This window comes from Watersipora subatra, chromosome 4 (assembly GCF_963576615.1).
Source record: "Watersipora subatra chromosome 4, tzWatSuba1.1, whole genome shotgun sequence".
NCBI classification, from domain to species: Eukaryota; Metazoa; Bryozoa; class Gymnolaemata; order Cheilostomatida; family Watersiporidae; genus Watersipora; species Watersipora subatra.
Genome location: NC_088711.1, coordinates 58,675,147 through 58,697,980, shown reverse-complemented (window position 1 = coordinate 58,697,980; position 22,834 = coordinate 58,675,147). Strand labels below are relative to the sequence as shown.

Genomic DNA, 22,834 nt, shown 5'->3' with positions numbered 1-22,834 from the left:
AAGTTGGTGGAATTTTCCGGTTTCGCCGATACCGCCCTTTTGATCAATTTACAATTATTTTGCCTAAACATCGCTCATGTATTGATTAGTATTAATGTCGTTCTCTCATGGAATTTAAGGTATATAAACAGGCTTTTTATATGCATTTATTTTTATAGTAATTAACAATTAATGTACTGCTCGTTCCTGTTATATCATTTATGTAATAAGATGCATGTAAGTCCAGCTTTATTGGCATCAGACTAGTGACCATACCTGCCAACTCTCACGCATTGGGCGTGAGACTCACGCAATCACCCCAAAGAAAAAATGAAAATGCGTGAGATTTTTGCCCCAATTTCCACAATTTTATATATACTATCATTGATACATCAATTGCCCCAAAACCAAATCTCACGCATTGCCCCACTCTTGGGTTGGCAGGTCTGCTAGTGACTGAAAAATAATATCAAGATGGCGATTCCCTGGCGGAAACCTAGCCTCGGAAACCAATAATAGATACATAAACAAGACTAACTAATATAACATCTCCCTTTCGTGAACATAAACTAAACCCAAAATGTTACCAATAAAAGCACAGGTGCTCAGGTTCACAAACAGCTACAAGTAATGTTGATTGTGAGTAGTCGCATAGTATATGTAGTAATGAGTATTATGAGAGCAAGCAAGAGAAGATAATAACGCATTACAATTGAAAAGGAAATGCTGTAACATGAGTGATAAAGCGATCTATTAAAAAAAAAACTATGAAACAATCTAGGAAAATGCCATGAAATTCTGGCAAATAAAACACAATCCATGTTTTTTTATTTTTTATGTCACTCATCTCTATACCTAACAGGAAGCCTTATTGTTCTGCCTAATCTGGTGCGTCGCACTGGAGTCCGCACACTGGTAGTGGTCTGTTGCGGTGTGGGAGAGGTAGCATCACCAGGACTAGGCCCTCCAGCAACTGGAAGGGGAACAGGATTTGGTGAAATGTTTTGAGTTGGTATCACTTTTGGGCTAGTCTCTGTGGTCTGATTACCTACCTGACTAGGTTCTAATGAATTTGGCTGAACTGAAGTAACAGAGCTAGGCATTGAATTATCAGGCTTTAACTGTTCTCTATTACGTCTTATGACCATACCTGTTGCTGGATTCTTTATGGAGTATGACCTGTTGCTGTCATGGTGTCCTATCACCACTGCCTTCTCCCAGTTACCCTTTAAAGACTTAAATCTTACCTGCTGCCCTTCTGTTAGTATCTCACGTTCCGGCACTGTTTTCACATCATGATAGTTTTTCATTGCACGTTGTCTCTGCACTAACTTTGCTCTAACCTGATTTCTATCATAGGCCCTAGGAAATAGGCAGTGCTTTTGTACTGGAATGCCATCAAACAATGACCTACCCTGCAACAATTGTGCAGGTGATGGCAGGTCTCCTGCTAGAGGGGTATTGCGCCAAAGCTGTAGGGAATTCCAAAAACATTTTCCATCTTCCTTTGCTTTAATCATCAACTGTTTAACAGTCTGAACTGACCGTTCAACCTGTCCGTTTGATCTAGGATATCCAGGTGAGGAAGTTACATGATCTATCGCATATCGCTTGACAAATTGTTGGAATTCACATGATCTGTACTGCAGTCCATTATCTGATCGAATGATGTTTGGCCTTCCGTAATCTGCAAACTGCTTTTTGAATTCTTCTATTAGCGCTTTACTTGACAACTCACCCAATTTTGTGACATTTACCCATTTGGAGTAGTAATCCACATTCAGCAAGTAGTGGCCACCATCAAACTGGAAAAGATCACTGCCTATGATTTGCCAAGGGTAATCTGGAATTTCACTGGGTATGAGAGGTGCACTAACCTGGGACTTCTCATGAGCTTTGCATACGCTACATGAAATGATCTTGTCTTCTATTCTTTGGTTCATGCCAGGACAAAACACAGCTACTCTTGCACGCTGCTGCGTTTTTGTAATACCCAAATGACTAGCGTGCAGCTGATCAAGTACCTCCTGTTGCTTTTCATAAGGGACCACAAGCCGGCTACCATAAAACAGCAAATCATTGCACTCACTGATTTCACTCTGAAATTTCCAGTAAGGTTTAGCCAATGCATGACACAATCGCTTCTGGTTTGGCCAGCCTGTCTTGGTATAGTGCATTACTATTTTCAATGTATCATCACTAGCAGTAGCTTCTTTGTAAGCATCAACAGCAGTTGCATCACGAACTCTGAGCGCACAGATTTGAGGCATAGGATCATCTAAATTCAAGTCTACTTCATGCGTTTTGCCTTGCAAGACCTTGAGAGGTAATCTGATACAAACATTTGCTTGCCTGGTACATGTACTACTTGGTATTGGTAGTGCTGAATTTGCATGCGCATTCGTTGAAGTCTGGGTGTTAAGTCACTGAGGGGTTTCTTGCTAATTTTAACTAAAGGCTGATGATCAGATTCGACAATCACTTCTCGCCCATATACATACTGATGGAAACGTGTAAGCTCGAACTGAATGGCTAGCATTTCTTTTTCCACTTGAGCATACAAACATTGTGTCGAAGTTAGCGATTGTGCTGCAAATTCTATTGGCTGTCCCTTTTGCATGAGTACTGCACCTAAACTATGCGAGCTTGCATCTACATTCACAGTTACATCAACTTTAGGATCATAGAGTGCCAATACTGGTGCGTTTGTGACCAAACTTTTCACCTTTTGAAATGCTTGCTCCTGAGCAGACTCCCAACAAAAATACACCCCATCTTTAACCAATTGTCGTAAGGGATTTGTGCACTGTGACAAATTTGGACAAAACTTAGCCAGGTACGTCACCAAACCAAGAAATGAACGAATTTCTGACTTATTGCTGGGTGTCTTAGCGTTCTGTATTGCTCGAACTTTGTCTGGAGATGGCCGGATACCATCTTTGGACAAAATATTACCCAAGAATTTCACACTTTGAGCCCTAAACTGACATTTCTTTGCATTTAATTTTAAACCAGCTGCTCGGAATCGAGTGAGAACTTCTTTAAGTCTCTCATCATGCTCTTTTTCTGTAGTGCCATGTATCAATACATCATCAATGTATACTTCCACCCCTGGTATATCCCCTACTATGTCCACCATAGTCCTATGAAAGAACTCCGGTGCGGATGTGAGACCAAATGGCAAACGTAGGTACCTAAAGCGACCAAAAGGTGTCATGAATGTTGTTAGTTTGGAGGACTGTTCATCAAATGGTATTTGGTGAAATCCTGATTGTGCGTCCAAAGTAGTATAAATTATGGAGCCAGATAACCTTGCGTATATGTCACTGATAGTTGGTAAAACATATCTGTCTCTGATAGTCACTGCATTGAGCTGTTGTGGGTCAAGACATATGCGGAGTGATCCATCAGGTTTTAGGACTGGCACTATTTGATTGACCCATTCACTTGGTTCTTTACATTCAGCAATGATTCCCAATGACACCAATCGCTCTAACTCAGATTTCAGTTTGGCTTTGAGTGCATGCGGTACCAACCTTGGCGGGCAAGAATATGGCTCTGCATTTGGTTTGATTATAATACTATGTGTAATGTTCAACTTACCAAAACCTTCAAAGACATCTGGGAACTGACCGGCTATCCTACACTTACCTTTACTACCTACAGTATCAGAATTTACTGAACCTACCACAGAGACACTGAGAAGGCCCAGTCGTTTTATGGACGGCAATCCAATCAAAGTATGTGCTGTTCGTTCCCCTTTCAGTATGTGAAAGCTAAGAGAATGCTTTTGTCCCTTGTATGATACCTGCATCTCACTCACACCTACAACAGGCAGAACATGTCCCGAGTAGGCAGTCAACCTCGTGCGACTAGGATTAATCACAGAATTTGGGGCAACCCGTTGAAGTTCATTAGATGTGATAACATTTGCCTGAGCACCAGTGTCTATTTTTGCTTTTAACACCTGACCATTCACAACAAGATCTTCCAACCATTCATTAGTGATACTAAAAGCATGAGTAATAATAGCAGAATCAAACCTATCAACATAAATGGTTTTAGTGTCATTGCTAACAGCATCGGCATGTAAGTTTGGTGTATGAATGAAGAAATCCTAGTCTTCACTTTTAGCTGTACCATTCGCGGTTACCTCGGCAGCCTGAGCTCTGCTTACACACACGTTCGAAGTGATTACCTTTGGAGCATTTGTTGCACTTCTTTCCAAAAGCTGGACATGAACGTGGCGGATGAGAACCTCCACAATATTTGCAGTCCCATATCATGCGTGTTTGTTTCTGATTACTCTTAGCAGTACCGGTTAATTTAACTGCAGCAACTTTCGTTTCGAGTTGCATTTGTTTCACTATTGCCTCCTTAGCGCGCATCTTAGATATAACAGCATCTAGTGTTACGTCTTCATCAAGCTTTAGCTCGGAACTAAGCGAAGTATCAGACATACCAGAGAGTAGTCGGTCCTTGACCATATCATTTTGTGTCAATCCTGCATCAAATCGACACTTAACTGCCAAAGTGTGAACGCTGCGAATGTACTCTTCAGCCGACTCATCAGCACTCTGCTTACGGTTGTAAAACTGCTTCCTGTAATTGAGAACATTTCTGCGTGGCTGAAAGTAAGCAGTGAAGGCATCCACTACTGCTTTAAATGTTCTGTCCGCTTCATCTCCCGTAAATTGCAGCTGTGCATATACATCCTCACTTTCCGGACCCATTATATAGAGCAAAGAATCGATCTGCACTGCATTAGACTGTTCTGCTAAGCCACCAATGTTCCTAAACCGCTGAAACCTTTTTAACCACTCTGTCCACTGCGTGGAGGCATTAACAAAATCCAAATGTCCAGGAGTGTCAACTTTTATCCTCAACGGCGGGGGGCGTGCAGCATCGGCCTCCGCCATTCCGATATGATACTAGCCACAATCTTCTTTAATATTCCCGTCGAAATAAAGTCAATTCACAGTGCAGATAACAAAAACGGCAAATGCGTGGTTCAAAGTCCTGACACCATGTTATATCATTTATGTAATAAGATGCATGTAAGTCCAGCTTTATTGGCATCAGACTAGTGACTGAAAAATAATATCAAGATGGCGACTCCCTGGCAGAAACCTAGCCTCGGAAACCAATAATAGATACATAAACAAGACTAACTAATATAACAGTTCCCATGAAAATTGGAAATTAACTGTTGTTACTGAATGAGTCCTAGTCGAGCCTTTTACGACCAACATTGGAATATATGTATGTATTTAAGATTCAAATGCATTTCCAAGCGACTTATTAACAGTGATTTTTCTTATTAACTTAACGGTGAGCAACTAGATACTGTGATACATTTTAAATATTTGGGAGTAAATATTGCCAATGATTTTAACTGGCACCTGCACATAGACTCAATAACTGCCAGGGCGTCTCAAAGGCTTGGTATGATTAAGCATGTTTTGTATGGCGCCCCAGAAAAGTGAAAAGGATCCCATACCTCACATTGATTCGGCCAATAATGTAATATGCCAGTGAGGTGTGGGACCCATATTTGATGAGACAGATAACACTTTTGGAAATTGTGCAAAGGAAGACAATTCATTTTATTTCAGGGATTAAGGGTACACTGAGTGTATTGGAGGCACGCAACATTCTCAATATCAAACTCTTAGCACATAGACGAAAAAAATGCTTTCATGTCTTTAGTGTTCCGGTTTTTATTCGGGAGTGATCACAGTTCGATTATCAACAGTTTTTAAATAATACAAAATTTTATTCACAATCATGAAACCAGACAGGCAGCAAGCCGGGCACCCCTGGCACTATCCACAAACCAAACATTTTATCACCAAAGCTTACCACCCCTAACTTCACGTAACTTGTGTGGCTATTATTAAGCGTTTTTTATGAAGCGCCATCGAATTGATGGCCTTCTTTTACTTGGCCCTGGGATCTGAAGGCTCTATTTCAATCTAGAACCTAGAAATGGTTCATCGAACGCTTTGGGTTTTTGGCTAGGTTTCAGAACAGGGCTCAGTTAGTTCTGGTTGTTATTTCGCCTTTCTTTGGTACTAGTTTTACATACACATTTCTACAAATAAGATATTACTGTCATTGACTCTAGCTATTCACTTAAAAATCTGAAAGAACACATTTATGAACCTTAAGTAATGGTTCAGAGGAACTCCATGGTCAGTTATGAATCTATACTGAATAACTTTAATTGCACCACGTTCTTCTGTCTGATCACTTAATACTAGTTTGAAAATTTTCCGCCACATCATTACCTCAGGAACAGAGCTGGTTTCACCATATTTTTGATGTCATTTACCTTTTAATTCATGATAGCTAAATAACATTCATAGTTATTTGAAGATGTAAAACACATAATAGGCAACCATGCTTCTGGGTGTCTTCAGATTTGGTAGCTGAGTCATCTCATGGAAAAAGCTTTTGGTGGATCATCTAGAAGGTGTTTTAAAAGCTCGCAAAATACATAAAGTTTTATGACACGTCAAGAGTTGGGAAATTTTCTAATGTAAACAAGTCAGCTGCTGAAGCTGCTACATGCAAGTTTGTATAAATGATTAAACCTAGCTCTGGAATATTACTTGAGAATAAAAACACAATAAATATGCAAACGCATAAAATTTGTCAATACTACACACATTTGAAACATTTTACAAACTACCATTAGAACTATAATATAGATTCAGCTGAAAAATATGTATCATGTATGAAGACCAATTTTCATTCTCAGGCAAAAATTAAGTTTGTCCATAAAAGCACACAAATAAATTAATAAATTTAATATTAACAGGTAATACATTAACAAATAAGAAGTCAGCTGTAGCAGTTTCAAATTATTTTCTGAAAAATCTGTGCCATTCTAGATTAATCAATCCGTGCATACAAACATCATCTATTGTATGTGAAAGGACTTATTAATTGCTCAAAATAGATTGTATAAATACTGTTCCATGTACATGAGTACCATGATCTACCATTTTGTTATTATTACGTACTGACTGAAACAAGGTTTCTGAAGAGTCTACACTTTGACTGATACAAATGGTAAATAAGCAAAATACCGTAAATCCTCGTAGATAAGCGACACCTGTGAAACTAAAATTTTTGTTTGAAAGTTTGGAGTACCTGCTTATACCTTGTGCAGTCTAAAAATTATACCTGTAAACTTCTCACTATGTTCAGGGTTAGGTACTGTCACATGAGAAACCTAGCATTACATATAATGAAAAGATCTAAATATAACTATATTAAAAGATTATATAAAATATTAATAAATTTTAATAAGATTTTGATAACAATAACTATTACTACAATTTGAATTAGCTGTGGAAATGCACAAATGCTAAAGACAATTTATTTAACAGTAAAACACTAAAAAACGTCCAGTACTTGTGCACATGTGATGAGGGCATAAGTTGTGGTGAATGTCATGCGACCGCACCACCACTTCATTCTATTCGTCGGTTAGTTTTTTGTTGATGTCAAAAACTGCAGCATTTCAGCTGGTAGTTTCCGAAGCTACATTCACAACTTTCAATTAAAATGTTGCATTCTATATTACTCTTCTCGGTTACATTCTATATTACTCTTCTCGGTGACATTCTATATTACTCTTCTCGGTGACATTCTATATTACTCTTCTCGGTGACATTCTATATTCACTCTTCTCGGTGACATTCTATATTCACTCTTCTCGGTGACATTCTATATTACTCTTCTCGGTGACATTCTATATTCACTCTTCTCGGTGACATTCTATATTCACTCTTCTCGGTGACATTCTATATTACTCTTCTCGGTGACATTCTATATTACTCTTCTCGGTGACATTCTATATTCACTCTTCTCGGTGACATTCTATATTCACTCTTCTCGGTGAAATTCTATATTCACTCTTCTCGGTGACATTCTATATTACTCTTCTCGGTGACATTCTATATTACTCTTCTCGGTGACATTCTATATTCACTCTTCTCGGTGACATTCTATATTCACTCTTCTCGGTGACATTCTATATTACTCTTCTCGGTGACATTCTATATTACTCTTCTCGGTGACATTCTATATTCACTCTTCTCGGTGACATTCTATATTCACTCTTCTCGGTGACATTTTATATTCACTCTTCTCGGTGACATTCTATATTACTCTTCTCGGTGACATTCTATATTACTCTTCTCGGTGACATTCTATATTACTCTTCTCGGTGACATTCTATATTCACTCTTCTCGGTGACATTCTATATTCACTCTTCTCGGTGACATTCTATATTACTCTTCTCGGTGACATTCTATATTCACTCTTCTCGGTGACATTCTATATTACTCTTCTCGGTGACATTCTATATTCACTCTTCTCGGTGACATTCTATATTACTCTTCTCGGTGACATTCTATATTACTCTTCTCGGTGACATTCTATATTACTCTTCTCGGTTACATGGGTTGCCAATTGTGCTCGCTGATTTGGTATTTTTGTTTCTTGTGGTTGGCTGAAGGTATAGCACTTTTTCCGCAGAGGTGAAAACACTCATTGGTTGATTGCTACCTCGTCAGTCAATGTGTGTGTGTGTCAACAGACAAAGACAGTAGACTTGCTGAACGGCTCGGGTGGCTAGCTTAAATTAAATGTGTTAAATAATTGAAAACCCAGCGAGTTTGGCTTATACATGATGTACAAGCCAAACTTGTATACTGTACAAGTTTACTTGTACAGCGTAAACTTGTATACAGCGTGTATACAAGTATGCATGCTTTATACTTGTATACAATGTGTATACAAGTATTCACACTGTATACTCGTAACATGAAAAGCTCTTTTCAAAGTTTAGGGTGTGGCCTATACATAGTGGTAGCTTATACACGAAGCATAAAAGTTATACCTATTTCTGCTTATAACGAACCATCAGAGCAAACTTGTTAAAAACTGTGTTAAACATAAGTTAGAGTAATGATAAATATTTCAAATAATTATATATAATTATTTGAAATATAATGGCATATATACCATAATATATATATGGCATTGAAACAAATGTATTATGTAAACTATGCAAAAAATAAGTAAGTAAACTATAATTATATATATAAAAAGCAATAATACTGGACTAACAAGGTTTTTGTCGTTACTATATTTCAGAGACATGTAAACAGAAGTTTAGATTGGGCAATGCGTAAGTTCAGATGTCGAGCGAGTGATAAATATGTTGGAGTATTGTATTGTAACTTATATATGCTGTTATCGATTCTCCTTTCAATTTCTACTAACCCTCTTACATGTTTACTTACAAAACTGCATTGCTTTGAAAAATTTGGCATTGAATGTTGAGAACTGTTGTGGTTCCCCAATAATAAGAGTGTGATTTTTAAGGATTGTTGTAATACAGTCCCTACCTTCAACATAAGTTTGAGTTAAAAGCGGTAGAAGTGCAAGAGAGTACATTCTTTATAAAGTACTCAATTTTTATTTTATGTAAATGCGCGTCATGAGAAACTTTTCAACGACCAAGAGTAGAGCTGATCAGTGGTTGATTAAAAATAACATGAAAAAGTCCTTTCTAAGAAATTGCTTGTTCAAAGAAATAATTTGGTTATTTCATCGCAAAACAAGATGAGTGCAAGAAAAGGTTACTCGATCGACTACAAGAAAGGACTAGTGGAGGGAGCACTTGGAAGGAACTACTACATCATGTAAAAAAAGAATGTGGATGTTAAAATGTTTAAAGGTTGACTTGCAACAAAATTCACATTACAGTTATTTGGTATCAAAAGATTCACCATGTCTTACTCTGTTGTGTTGTAAGTGCCAAATATGTGGAAATGTGATTACAAGCTCTTAAACGCTCAAAAACGAAAAGCCGCCGTAGATTGGAATATCTTTATTTCGATGACGTAACCACAAAATTTGGTTATCGTCTTGTCACGTATGTTCTCATGTGGATTGAAAGGCCAATAAAAAGCTCAATATAAAATTTATCGTAGTACTAGTTTATGACAAACACTTCGTGTTTTACCGAAGACCCCGTATCAAATATAGATGCTCGCTACTTTACAGTTTTGTTTCGGCATTATTCAATCGTGAAGTCGTTCTCTGATCATGTGACCCAATACTTCGCAAATAATTTTTGCAGCACTTTTCGATTATCACAGGTGACCAACAGGCTCGTCATGATTATCAGACAATGATATGTACTCCTTCGAGCTAAGGTTAAAAAGTTTAACGATTTTTTACGGTAAGTTATAAGATATCAGTGCTAAAAGTGACAGCATTACAATGACGATAAAATAGACGCGTAAGAACAATAGACATAGTTTTATTGAATGCGTGAAGTATATTTGTGAAAATATTTCGACGAATAAGGTTGCAAGAAAGTGTAAACAGAAACCATCTCTCACAACTACATCACATTTGAGCCATTTTGGAAAGGGAATCCAAACTACGACGGTCTCGTGTGGCTGCGATTTTCTGTTCGTTTATGAGCTTTAAGAGCTTGTAATCACATTTCCACATATTTTGCACCTACAACACAACAGAGTAAGACATGGTGAATCTTTTCATATCAAATAACGGTAATGTGAATTTTGTTGCAAGTCAACCTTTAAGGACAGGCGAACAGACCAACCTAAAATAAGAAAAAAAATTTCTGAGAAGACTGACATGACTCGTTTTTTTTAAAAACACGCTAAGATTAAGTGAATGTGGGCCATGTTTATTAATTTCTGTATATTTAGAAATCTCGTAAGTTGCACTTCATATGCTATCTCTTAATCTATGAAAATAAAACGTTCCTCGAAAGTAATCTCCCATGTCATGTTTAGGAAGAAAATTAATATAAGCCCTATCTTATTATTTGGGAAAGATGGTACTTCGTATATGTCTGCTCAATGTTTATGCCACATGTCCAAAGTTTCCCAGGTAGAGGTGGTCAGGTGTAAAGGTTTGAATGTAGCAGAAGACGACAGTACCACGCGCTTCATCTTTGTACACATCAATCACTAGGAACGAGTAATTGATTTTGTTGATTATCAGTGTTGTTGCGTGTTCTACAGGAAGTCTATGTCTCTGTAAGTGAGGTTGAGTTATGGAGCACGGACACAGTCGTGAAGTGGCTTCATTCCAGAGGCTTTAGTTTGTGTGAATATTATTTTCTGAGAAATGATATTGATGGATACACTTTGGTGAGGCTCACAGAGGATGACCTCAGGTCAGTGGCAGATTTTCCTTCTTGGTGCATGGGTCTAGCTACTCTGCTTGCTATGTGCTTGCTACTTGCTATGTGGATATAAACATGAGTGTGGCTAAACTAATAAAGTCCTTGCCTCGGCGTGAGTTGATATTAGAGCCAAGAAACGCTGGTTAGCCATAATTAGCAGATGTTGTTTTTGAGAAAGTTTCAGAACTTTCCAGAACGTGAAAGTGATATCATAGCTCTTTCGCAAGTTTTAATTTAATTTTTTTTCTGTTTTAGATCTTTTGCGTGTAAGTTTTCAATGGTCAGCTTTGTAATGAAACGTACATGTAAAACCTCCCAAGAAACAAGCTTTTGTTAAATAGTTTCATTTGATAGCAATTGTTTGGCATTGAGTTACATCGTACATTTGTTATTGTGTTTTGGAAATAAACATTACCGTGAGTTATATCTTTAAACACACCAGATATTTTTTACAGAATTGTTTTATGACTGTGACAAGCTAGCGAAAGTTAATGGTGACTATTATGTCAAATATTTCTCGTTTGATCATCACTACAGTGCCAGCACACTGATGTTTTAAGAGTTGGTGTATCAGCTTGCTCATAAAATTTCATATACCGCTTGCTATTCTCAATGTAATTTTTACTATAATTAGAGCCGGGTCCAGCTGTTTGTCCGAAGTCATGCTAAGGGCATTAGGAAAAAGGATTGCTTAGTATGGGAATTGAACCCAGGTGTTCGGAGTTGAAGACAAGCGCACTACCACTGCTCCACTCCACCTTTTCACATCTAAGAATAATTGTGCACATACTTATTACACATGACAATCTCTCAGGGCACACTGGTTTTTTATTTATATTTACTAATTTATTATTAGAACAAATTAATAGGCAGACGGGTTTGTGTACTTCATGGTAGACATGTTTGCTAGTGTTGAAATAGTCTTGCGCTATCATCTTGTACAGGCGGCCTCCTGTGAGCATGGAAAAACTTGGAGACATCAAGCGAATAATTGGTGCTATTGACAAACTCGTCCCCTCAAGAAATCGCTTCCGCGTAGATGCAGATTGCCCAATCAAACTTCAATCATCTGTCACGTCTCAATCTTCCAACACCGAAAAGTTCAACTCGAGCTCGTCTTATACAGAAAGTAATAGGAGGAGGTATTCAACAAACCTTAAGCCTGAGGTACACGGTTACGTTGAAGTCAACTTATTCTGGGTGGTACCATTGGGATAATACTCAGTTTGCTTGAAACTGCAATGCAGTTTGTATATAATAAGATGAGATATAACAAAGCTTTATTAGTTCAATATAAAGTTGATATAGCTGTGTTTTTGCCGTAGTGTTGGCCGTATTTCAACTCTCAACATCTGACACCCCTGCATACAAATGTTTTAATTTGCGATGTAAAGTCTGAACAAATATTTGTCTCATCATGAGAAATTGTTTTTAACATACAAAATCTCTTGAAACATTAAAACTTGGTAAGTAAAAGTAAAAATGCAGGTAGAAATTAAAAATAACGTGTAAAGGTAATAAAAAGAATATGAATTACATTAATTTATATGAACGATTATTTATAAAAACGAATTATATCAACATACAGTCAAACCTCGACATACAAAGTTTATCAGCTTTTGATATTGGCTTCGTAATTAGGTCGAGACAGTTGTATGCTGAAGCAAGGGTTCTAATTTATGAAGGCATTGTGTTTATTTAATTCGTTTTACATCTTCAAAAACTAAAGGAAAAATATCAGGTATTGGGATGTATATAATTATACATATATACTACTATGTAACAACTGAAAGCAAGAAACTCAAGTATATTAATTGAAAAGTGATCAAAAAGGCTTCTATTGTCTTTTCGACTTTTCACTAAAGGTGTAGCCTTGGAGACACAATATAACCTCAATATGAAGGTAGAGATCAGAATAGAGATACGTAAGAAGTTTAAATTAGACTCAGTCAACTTTTATATTGAATTTTCTTATTAGTACCTTAAATTATCTCGGTCAGCATCTCTCGCATCACTAATTATGTTTCTTTGCATCAATTACATCTTCTTCTTCACCGTAACCTCTAGTCAAGGTTGGAGATTCTTCAAGGAATTGACACAGAAATGCTTGTCTTGTTTGTTTATTCTTTGTTTGTTTTAATTCTGAGAAAAGCATCGCCTTTTTCCTTCTGCATTGTTGCTAGTACTTTCACTGGTCTCCTTTAGATTCATAACTTAAAAAGGAATACACTGTTTAATATTATTAGAGCTTTTGTAGAATCCAGATATCTGAAGGATAACTGTATACGTGTGTACTTACTTACATAACTGCAATTTTCGAGAAATTTTGGATGTGATATGTTATAAGCTGCTCTGCTTCAAGTCAAATAGTTGTTCAACTTGAATGTAGATATGTTCGTAGGTCAAGATTGACCTGCACAACTGTCATGTCTTATGAAGCAAATATTAGTATGGATTAGCCCGATATGTCAACGTTGGACTATAACATGAGCTCGTTGATCAGTTTTTAAAAACTATAGCCTTATAGGCCTAAGTCTACTGTTGCTGAAGTATGTAGTGAAGATGTACACTTGGAAACGTTCGGTATTTCTACAGTTATGCTAAGTTCATGCTTCTGTCATTCCACAGAAGTTCAAGATGTGTGTTGCTGCGTGTTACTCATCCGCTGTCATGTACTTGTGCGCTGTCATCATGACCATAGTCAATGAGAGGGTCCCTGACATGGAGACTTATCCTCCCCTGCCAGACTTGTTCCTTGACATTTTACCCTTTGTTCCGTGGGCTTTTCACGCAGCCGAGTACATCGCTCTCACCCTTTTCGCTGTCTTTGGTTTTGTTGTCTTCACCCACAAGCACCGGTGAGTATGTACCATTGTGATATATAGCTATAACCCACAAGCACTGGTGAGTATGTACCATTGTGTTATATAGCTATAACCCACAAGCACTGGTGAGTATGTACCATTGTGATATATAGCTATAACCCACCAGCACTGGTGAGTATGTACCATTGTGTTATATAGCTATAACCCACAAGCACCGGTGAGTATGTACCATTGTGTTGTATAGCTATAATGGTCTTTGGTGCAAATACTGAGTCGAAATATTAGACAATCGCCTTTTTTAAGGGCTATGCAATCGTCTTGGCCTTGACCAGACTTTGCTGTTGCCACAGGATTCTTACAATACTCCTTCACGATATACTTTCTGGTCTGCAGTTTTCAATCCTGCTATAATTTTTGTTGCCAATGAAAGACATTCTACTCGAAATTGCTTCTGCATCTTCTGCGCAAACCATTGTCAACGTTGGCTGTACAGTTGACTATAATCCGTGACGGAAAAGTTTCTATCATATAAAAGAGCAAGCAGCTCCATGTAATCAGCTTTTGCCTGCCTCATGTATTGCCAAGTCTACATTTCTATCTTTAAAGTAACAAAAAAATCTTTGTTTAGTTTTTTTTATTTGGTTTTTTATAGTTGTATATAATACATTTGTTTTAATGCTATACATGTATATAATTACGTGAAGTATTTATCATGGTTTTTCAAGCTTTGGATTGAGAATTAAAATATACTGTATTCTTATGGGAATATTTGCTCCAATATATTACAATTATATTACAATTTAGGCACATGAAGCAAATATTAGAATGCATTGAGTTTGAATACATTCTTATATTCAGATTCAATGATGTTTGGTTGTATAGAGTTCCAATATTTGCCTACAATAGCTAACCCATTGTTACCAACAGCCAACATCCATTATTCTAAAATCTAAATAGATCTACATGTATAATCACAAGCTAAATTCTAAAATCTAAATAGATCTACATGTATAATCACAAGCTAAATTCTAAAATCTAAATAGATCTACATGTATAATCACAAGCTAAATTCTAAAATCTAAATAGATCTACATGTATAATCACAAGCTAAATTCTAAAATCTAAATAGATCTATATGTATAATCACAAGCTAAATTCTAAAATCTAAATAGATCTACATGTATAATCACAAGCTAAATTCTAAAATCTAAATAAATCTACATGTATAATCACAAGCTAAATTCTAAAATCTAAATAGATCTACATGTATAATCACAAGCTAAATTCTAAAATCTAAATAGATCTACATGTATAATCACAAGCTAAATTCTAAAATCTAAATAGATCTACATGTATAATCACAAGCTAAATTCTAAAATCTAAATAGATCTACATGTATAATCACAAGCTAAATTCTAAAATCTAAATAGATCTACATGTATAATCACAAGCTAAATTCTAAAATCTAAATAGATCTATATGTATAATCACAAGCTAAATTCTAAAATCTAAATAGATCTACATGTATAATCACAAGCTAAATTCTAAAATCTAAATAGATCTACATGTATAATCACAAGCTAAATTCTAAAATCTAAATAGATCTACATGTATAATCACAAGCTAAATTCTAAAATCTTAATAGATCTACATGTATAATCACAAGCTAAATTCTAAAATCTAAATAGATCTACATGTATAATCACAAGCTAAATTCTAAAATCTAAATAGATCTACATGTATAATCACAAGCTAAATTCTAAAATCTAAATAGATCTACATGTATAATCACAAGCTAAATTCTAAAATCTAAATAGATCTACATGTATAATCACAAGCTAAATTCTAAAATCTAAATAGATCTACATGTATAATCACAAGCTAAATTCTAAAATCTTAATAGATCTACATGTATAATCACAAGCTAAATTTTATATTTAAGTTATATTTTCGGTGCCTCAATGGATCACCTGCACCAAATAAGGTCTACATTCATTTCCATTATCTATTTACAATAGCAAGGAAATTTTATTCGAAAAACCATGTTGAGTGTTATGTTGCATTCGTTGGAACTTTTCTATTTGTAAGAAGTTTCCTATTTCCAATAAAACTGCTGCTTTTTCATGTAAGACATTATGGACAACCTGTTATTCAGTTGTTCTTATAAATGAATATCTTGAAGTTGAGCCTTGCAGCATAATAGCCAAAGAGTCTATTTCATTCCTGCCTCCCGAAAGAAAACACTACACCTTATATCAGACACCAACATCTTGCCAATTCACATTACAGAACAGTGTTATGCAATATGAGCATTTTTTTTAATACACATAATTTACTTTACTATTTTTTGTTGCTTGTCTCATGATATAATTTGCTTTAAACAGTATGGACTGGTGTAAATTCAGTTAAATCTCTCTATGATGTGGTTTCGCGTTAAAACTGACTCATTTAGACATGACAGCTCATTCGCCGGATTTTTGTTTGTTCAGGTTCATAATACTAAGACGCTACTGCTCATTGGTTGGAACTTTATTTCTGCTGAGAGGAATCTGCATGCTCATCACATCCCTCTCTGTACCTTGTCGCACTTTTCAGTGTTATCGCTATGTAAGTTTTTTTATTAGTACATGTAGTGCCTGCTAGGGAGAGATTGCTATCGCCTGTTCTCAACTAATATTAGTACATGTAGTGCCTGCTAGGGAGAGATTGCTATTGCCTGTTCTCAACTAATATTAGTACATGTAGTGCCTGCTAGGGAGAGATTGCTATCGCCTGTTCTCAACTAATATTAGTACATGTAGTGCCTGCTAGGGAGAGATTGCTATTGCCTGTTCTCAACTAATATTAGTACATGTAGTGCCTGCTAGGGAGAGATTGCTATTGCCTGTTCTCAACTAATATTAGGTATGAGGAACAATGGACTACGTAATTCTAGCTGCTTGTAATTGTTGGCGAGTGCTAGCTACTGCTGACTAGTACTAGCCACTGCTGACCAGTACTAGCTACTGTTGACCAGTACTAACTACTTTTGACCAGTACTAGCTACTGCTGACCACTACTAGCCACTGCTGACCAGTACTAGCCACTGCTGACCAGTACTAGCTACTGCTGACCAGTACTAGCTACTGTTGACCAGTACCAACTACTGCTGACAGTACTAGCTACTGCTGACCATTACTAGCTACTGCTGACCAGTACTAACTACCGCTGACCAGTACTAGCTACTGTTGACCAGTACTAACTACCGCTGACCAGTACTACCTACTGCTGACCAGTACTAGCTACTGTTGACCAGTACTCACTACTGCTGACCAGTACTGGCTACTGCTGACCATTACTAGCTACTGCTGACCAGTACTAGCTACTGCTGACCACTACTAGCTACTGCTGACTAGTACTAGCTACTGCTGACCAGTACTAGCTACTGCTAACCAGTACTAGCCACCGCTCACCAGTAATAGCCACCGCTGACCAGTACTAGCGACTGCTGACCAGTACTAGCCACCGCTGACCAGTACTAGTGACCGCTGACCAGTACTAGCGACTGCTAGTCAATTATGAGTTACTGCAATTACTAACTACTGCTGATGAATACTAGTTACTACTGGTCATTAATATCAATACTATTAGTTACTGATGACAGTTGTAATACATAAAGCTAGTTCTCAAGCTAAATATAAAGGTTCCAGTTTGTCTGTGACTTTTAAATAGTGATACTTTCGAGCAAATGTATCGGTCATCCTTGATTCTCTTACTTCTATTCTGTCATCATAGAAGCAAGCTTGGGTTTTCTACTAATACAAGGGCACAAACAGAGCAAACACTTAACCTTTGTAGAGCAGGCAAATCCATTTTTAGAAGCTTCCTGCTACAATCAAACCTCAACTTACGATTACTTTTAAATACGAATTTCTCAATATACAACATCAATTGTGAGCAAATTGTTTTGGCATTCCAAGTAGTTCGCGATACACTACATCTGAAATTTCTCAAATCAATGCAATTTAGTAAAAGTAAAAAAGTTGGTGGAGATACAACATAAAATGTAAAAATAAGGAAAAAACTAGATGAATTTAGTTAATAAAAGCACATTCTATTGTACATTAGAACAAATTACATCGCATATTCCTAATATCTACTCTGCCACTGAATTTACATATTACTGAGCCTACATTGTAACTTGTAGGTCTCTAGGATAAGTAATAATGAAAACCTCATTTCACTTTACTGATGCAATTTAATGTAATGCATCTGTTTAGACGCTTTGTTCAATCACTAGATTTTCCCCCTTAGTTTTGGGCTCTGAAACAGACTGAACTAATACAGTACACTCATATAAGAGTACGGTACACTAATACAGTACACTCATATAAGAGTACGGTACACTAATACAGTACACTCATATAAGAGTACGGTACACTAATACAGTACACTCATATAAGAGTACGGTACACTAATACAGTACACTCATATAAGAGTACGGTACACTAATACAGTACACTCATATAAGAGTACGGTACACTAATACAGTACACTCATATAAGAGTACGGTACACTAATACAGTACACTCATATAAGAGTACGGTACACTAATACAGTACACTCATATAAGAGTACGGTACACTAATACAGTACACTCATATAAGAGTACGGTACACTAATACAGTACACTCATATAAGAGTACGGTACACTAATACAGTACACTCATATAAGAGTACGGTACACTAATACAGTACACTCATATAAGAGTACGGTACACTAATACAGTACACTCATATAAGAGTACGGTACACTAATACAGTACACTCATATAAGAGTACGGTACACTAATACAGTACACTCATATAAGAGTACGGTACACTAATACAGTACACTCATATAAGAGTACGGTACACTAATACAGTACACTCATATAAGAGTACGGTACACTAATACAGTACACTCATATAAGAGTACGGTACACTAATACAGTACACTCATATAAGAGTACGGTACACTAATACAGTACACTCATATAAGAGTACGGTACACTAATACAGTACACTCATATAAGAGTACGGTACACTAATACAGTACACTCATATAAGAGTATTTGCTTCAACAAACGAATGCTTCAACTTTAAAAGAAAATATCAAAATAGATTAACTTTGTATGTTTAGATTAAACTGTAATAAAATTTTGTGAAAATCCTAGCAATGTCAATTAATATAAACTTGGTTTATGGAGGAGCAGTGAGTAGGATACAAATCTGAACTTCTCTTGTAACATCAGCAATCATTAGCACTCATATAACACATGATAGAAAATTAAATTGGAAATTTATGGCTATGCATAGCTCAGTGATGATATCTTTACCACTTGCCTTCGCACCACATCATTGTTCAAAATCACTACCTGTGAGTAATGAGAATATAGAAGTCCTTGTCTATTGTTTCTTTTAATATATTTGCTAGTGACCATTCTACCCCGTCATCTTCATTTGATCATATTTTGCAAGGTCATAAGGTCATCCTTAGATCTTGCATCATTCACTGAGTTTTCAGAACTGATCAAGCTGGGTCTCTTCCTACACAAGTTGCAACGTTATAATGTCATTGTAGCTGACTGTGTACATGAATTCCATAGCTGTACATCACAAGCATCATGTTTCATTTGACTTTAGACAATTGTCTTATCCTGTATAATCTTTACTATAATAAGAGCCATGTTCGTCTGCCTGTCCGAGGCCAAGGTTTGAGGCCGGGAAAAAATATTGCTTCGTGCAGGATTCAACCTCGAGACATTCGGCCAACTTGCCCGATGCGGAAACATCTACACTAGTCAGCCGCAATATACATTCCCAAATAATTGTGCACATAGTTACTCTCTGTGTTTTATCGACACACTTGACGATCTCTCATGGCAAATGAGAATGGTACTAGTTTTATTTAATATAAATAGTGTTAGTTTTAAATATTTGTTTATCACCCTTATTGTTAGGGTTAGTGGGACCCAGGTTACCAGTGCGTGATGTGGTGTTCTGCAGTCGGATCCAGACCTGTACTCTAAACTAAAGAGAGCTTGGGACATAGTCTGCTGTGGTGGAATGGCATTGAATGGGGTGCGTTACTGTGGAGACTATATGTTCAGTGGGCACACAACTCTCCTCACCCTCGTCAGTCTATTTATTGATGAATGTATGTATATGTCATAAACCTCTACTTGCATATTCACTGTCCTTTATTATACACAGTCTGTGTTTCTATAGATACATTTGAGACGTTAGAGTTGCCACAAAGGTGATTCAGTGTTGAGGTATTGTGTGTCCTTTTAAGGCACAGCTTCATTTATTAATCCAGTCATTTCTGTAGAACACATGTTCTCTCTATGTGAACTTTTAATTTTTAGACACTTTGTTGAGTCTATTGAATTTGACAGATGTATTTCATTCTACTAACATGAGTAGAGTGTTTGATTGTAGACTCTGACTATTAACATGAGTAGGGCGTTTGATTGTAGACTCAGGCTACTAACATGAGTAGTGTGTTTGATTGTAAACTCAGACTACTAACATGAGTAGAGTGTTTGATTGTAGACTCAGACTACTAACATGAGTAGGGTGTTTGATTGTAAACTCAGAGTACTAACATGAGTAGTGTGTTTGATTGTAGACTCAGGCTACTAACATGAGTAGTGTGTTTGATTGTAGACTCAGTCTACTAACATGAGTAGTGTGTTTGATTGTAGACTCGGACTACTAACATGAGTAGTGTGTTTGATTGTAGACTCGGACTACTAACATGAGTAGCGTGTTTGATTGTAGACTCAGACTACTAACATGAGTAGTGTGTTTGATTGTAGACTCAGACTACTAACATGAGTAGCGTGTTTGATTGTAGACTCAGACTACTAACATGAGTAGGGTGTTTGATTGTAGACTCAGACAAAAGGTATCCTATAGTGAAAACTCTATGCTGGATCCTCGCTCTATTTGGAATATTCTTCGTCATGGCAGGACATGAGCATTACTCTATTGATGTCTTCATTGCCTTTTATCTAACTACGAGGTATTCATAGATTCTCTTTAGCTATTAATTGGTTTTTACTAGCTTATGTATATTTTAACTTTTCCAAATCTCAAGCCCAGTCGCGTTTAATTTCAGTAATCAGAGAATATTTAATTTGTGAGGAACTTGTTGATGTAGTTTTGGTATATGGCTAAGGGCATTTGGTAGAAATGGCAAATTTGCTCGGCAAGCCACGCGATATGTTTAGGATGCTACGTCCAATCAGAGTTCTGGTTGCTGATGAAGCTAAATTATCAGAAAGTTCAACTTGTTTACATCAACACTGGTTGCTTACGCATGTGTGTCATACCTCCGCTCACAAAGTCTGTTTGTGAGATCTGTTTCATCTGTTCGAACTGCCATATGTTGGAGGACTTATTTCCCTAAATGTACACTCACTGCAATTCATTTAATTTGTTCCACAGCCAGAAACTTTCATAAATACTTCGAGTAATTACAGAAAGCATGAATATAAGTGTAAAACTAAGTTAAATGTAAAAAAATGCCTACTACACTACTAATGCATTGCAATAGTTTGCTATTGTCAGTGTACCTTAGAGACCTGAATGCAGAAATACTTGTACTAACTGACCTGTCATGCTTTCCTACCTCACACCAACAGGGATGTCAATGTCTGTAAGACGAATAATCTCATATCACATATATATTATATATCTTTATATATATATATTTCTCAAAGTATGTATGTCATCTGTCTGTCATTCTGGCTATAGCTATTATTACAATGTCGCTATAGCTGGACAACAATGCTGACAAAACGTTATGGCCTACTACCATTAGAAGCCTAGCGCCTATTAACTAGCTTGCTGGAATTACTAGCTTACTAGCTTAGAATTAGTAAGCTTACTAGCTCATTTGGTTTGTAAGCTGATTTTCAACACCTGGGGTACGCCGGGAGGCGCAGCTAGTACATATATATATCATACATATATTTTTTTATCTTTTACAAAATGTAGTTCTTGTCTTTCCTTGCTTGAATTGTAGAATTTCCTTAAATTTGTAGGTTATTTCTCTATTACCACACACTGGCTGACAACAACGCGCGCTTGAGATATGATACGTCTAGAAGGAAGATGTGGTTTCCATTGTTTACCTATTTTGAGTCTGAGGCGGATGGTTCGATACCACACGAATATGATTGGCCGTTGGGTTTGCCAAGGTTTATTTCTAAGCATTTATTTAGAGATAGAGAAAAGACTGAATAATATACATGTATTGCGGAGATATTTTCATATTTACTTCTTGATAATTTCATCATTGATTGATTTTGTTTGTACATTGTGAGGATTTGTCATCTACAATCAGGTTTTGTTGCCAGCGACATAGCCATAATCCTTAAAGTTATTTGCTCAGTGGTTAATTCCATTCTTATGATCTAATTCTATGGCAGACTTTTTGCCCTAATATTAATTTCCATATTTTTATTTTCAAGACTTTGTTCATCTGGTATGTTCAGTAGTGTAGCTATCCATTAAAACCAGTTTGTTCTTGGTAACATATACTAACAACTGTATAGTTCGCTTTGGTCAGCATGAGAAGACAACTCTTTCTAAGGTGCCAATGATAGTATTGCTCATTTATGATTATTTTTCATAGATTTTGTAGATATCTCTCCATACTCTACTTTTTGTATCTTGTTTTCGTAGCTTAAATTTCTCAAGAATGACGCAGAATTATTCTCAGTGATGTTGGGTATTGCTGGTTCACATGTCACG

At 36.6% G+C, this 22,834-nt stretch overlaps 1 protein-coding gene across 1 annotated transcript; it reads left to right on the top strand.

The window, feature by feature from the left end:
- The first annotated feature begins 12 nt into the window (after positions 1–12).
- LOC137395161 (sphingomyelin synthase-related protein 1-like) lies at positions 13–22,805 on the top strand. The gene is made up of 8 exons (XM_068081986.1): positions 13–119; positions 11,062–11,216; positions 12,170–12,392; positions 13,854–14,083; positions 16,540–16,657; positions 20,078–20,228; positions 20,969–21,098; positions 22,123–22,805. The coding sequence occupies exons 1-8, from the start codon at positions 108–110 to the stop codon at positions 22,322–22,324; spliced, it is 1,221 nt and encodes a 406-aa protein (XP_067938087.1). The 5' UTR covers positions 13–107; the 3' UTR covers positions 22,325–22,805.
- Positions 22,806–22,834: the final 29 nt, after the last annotated feature.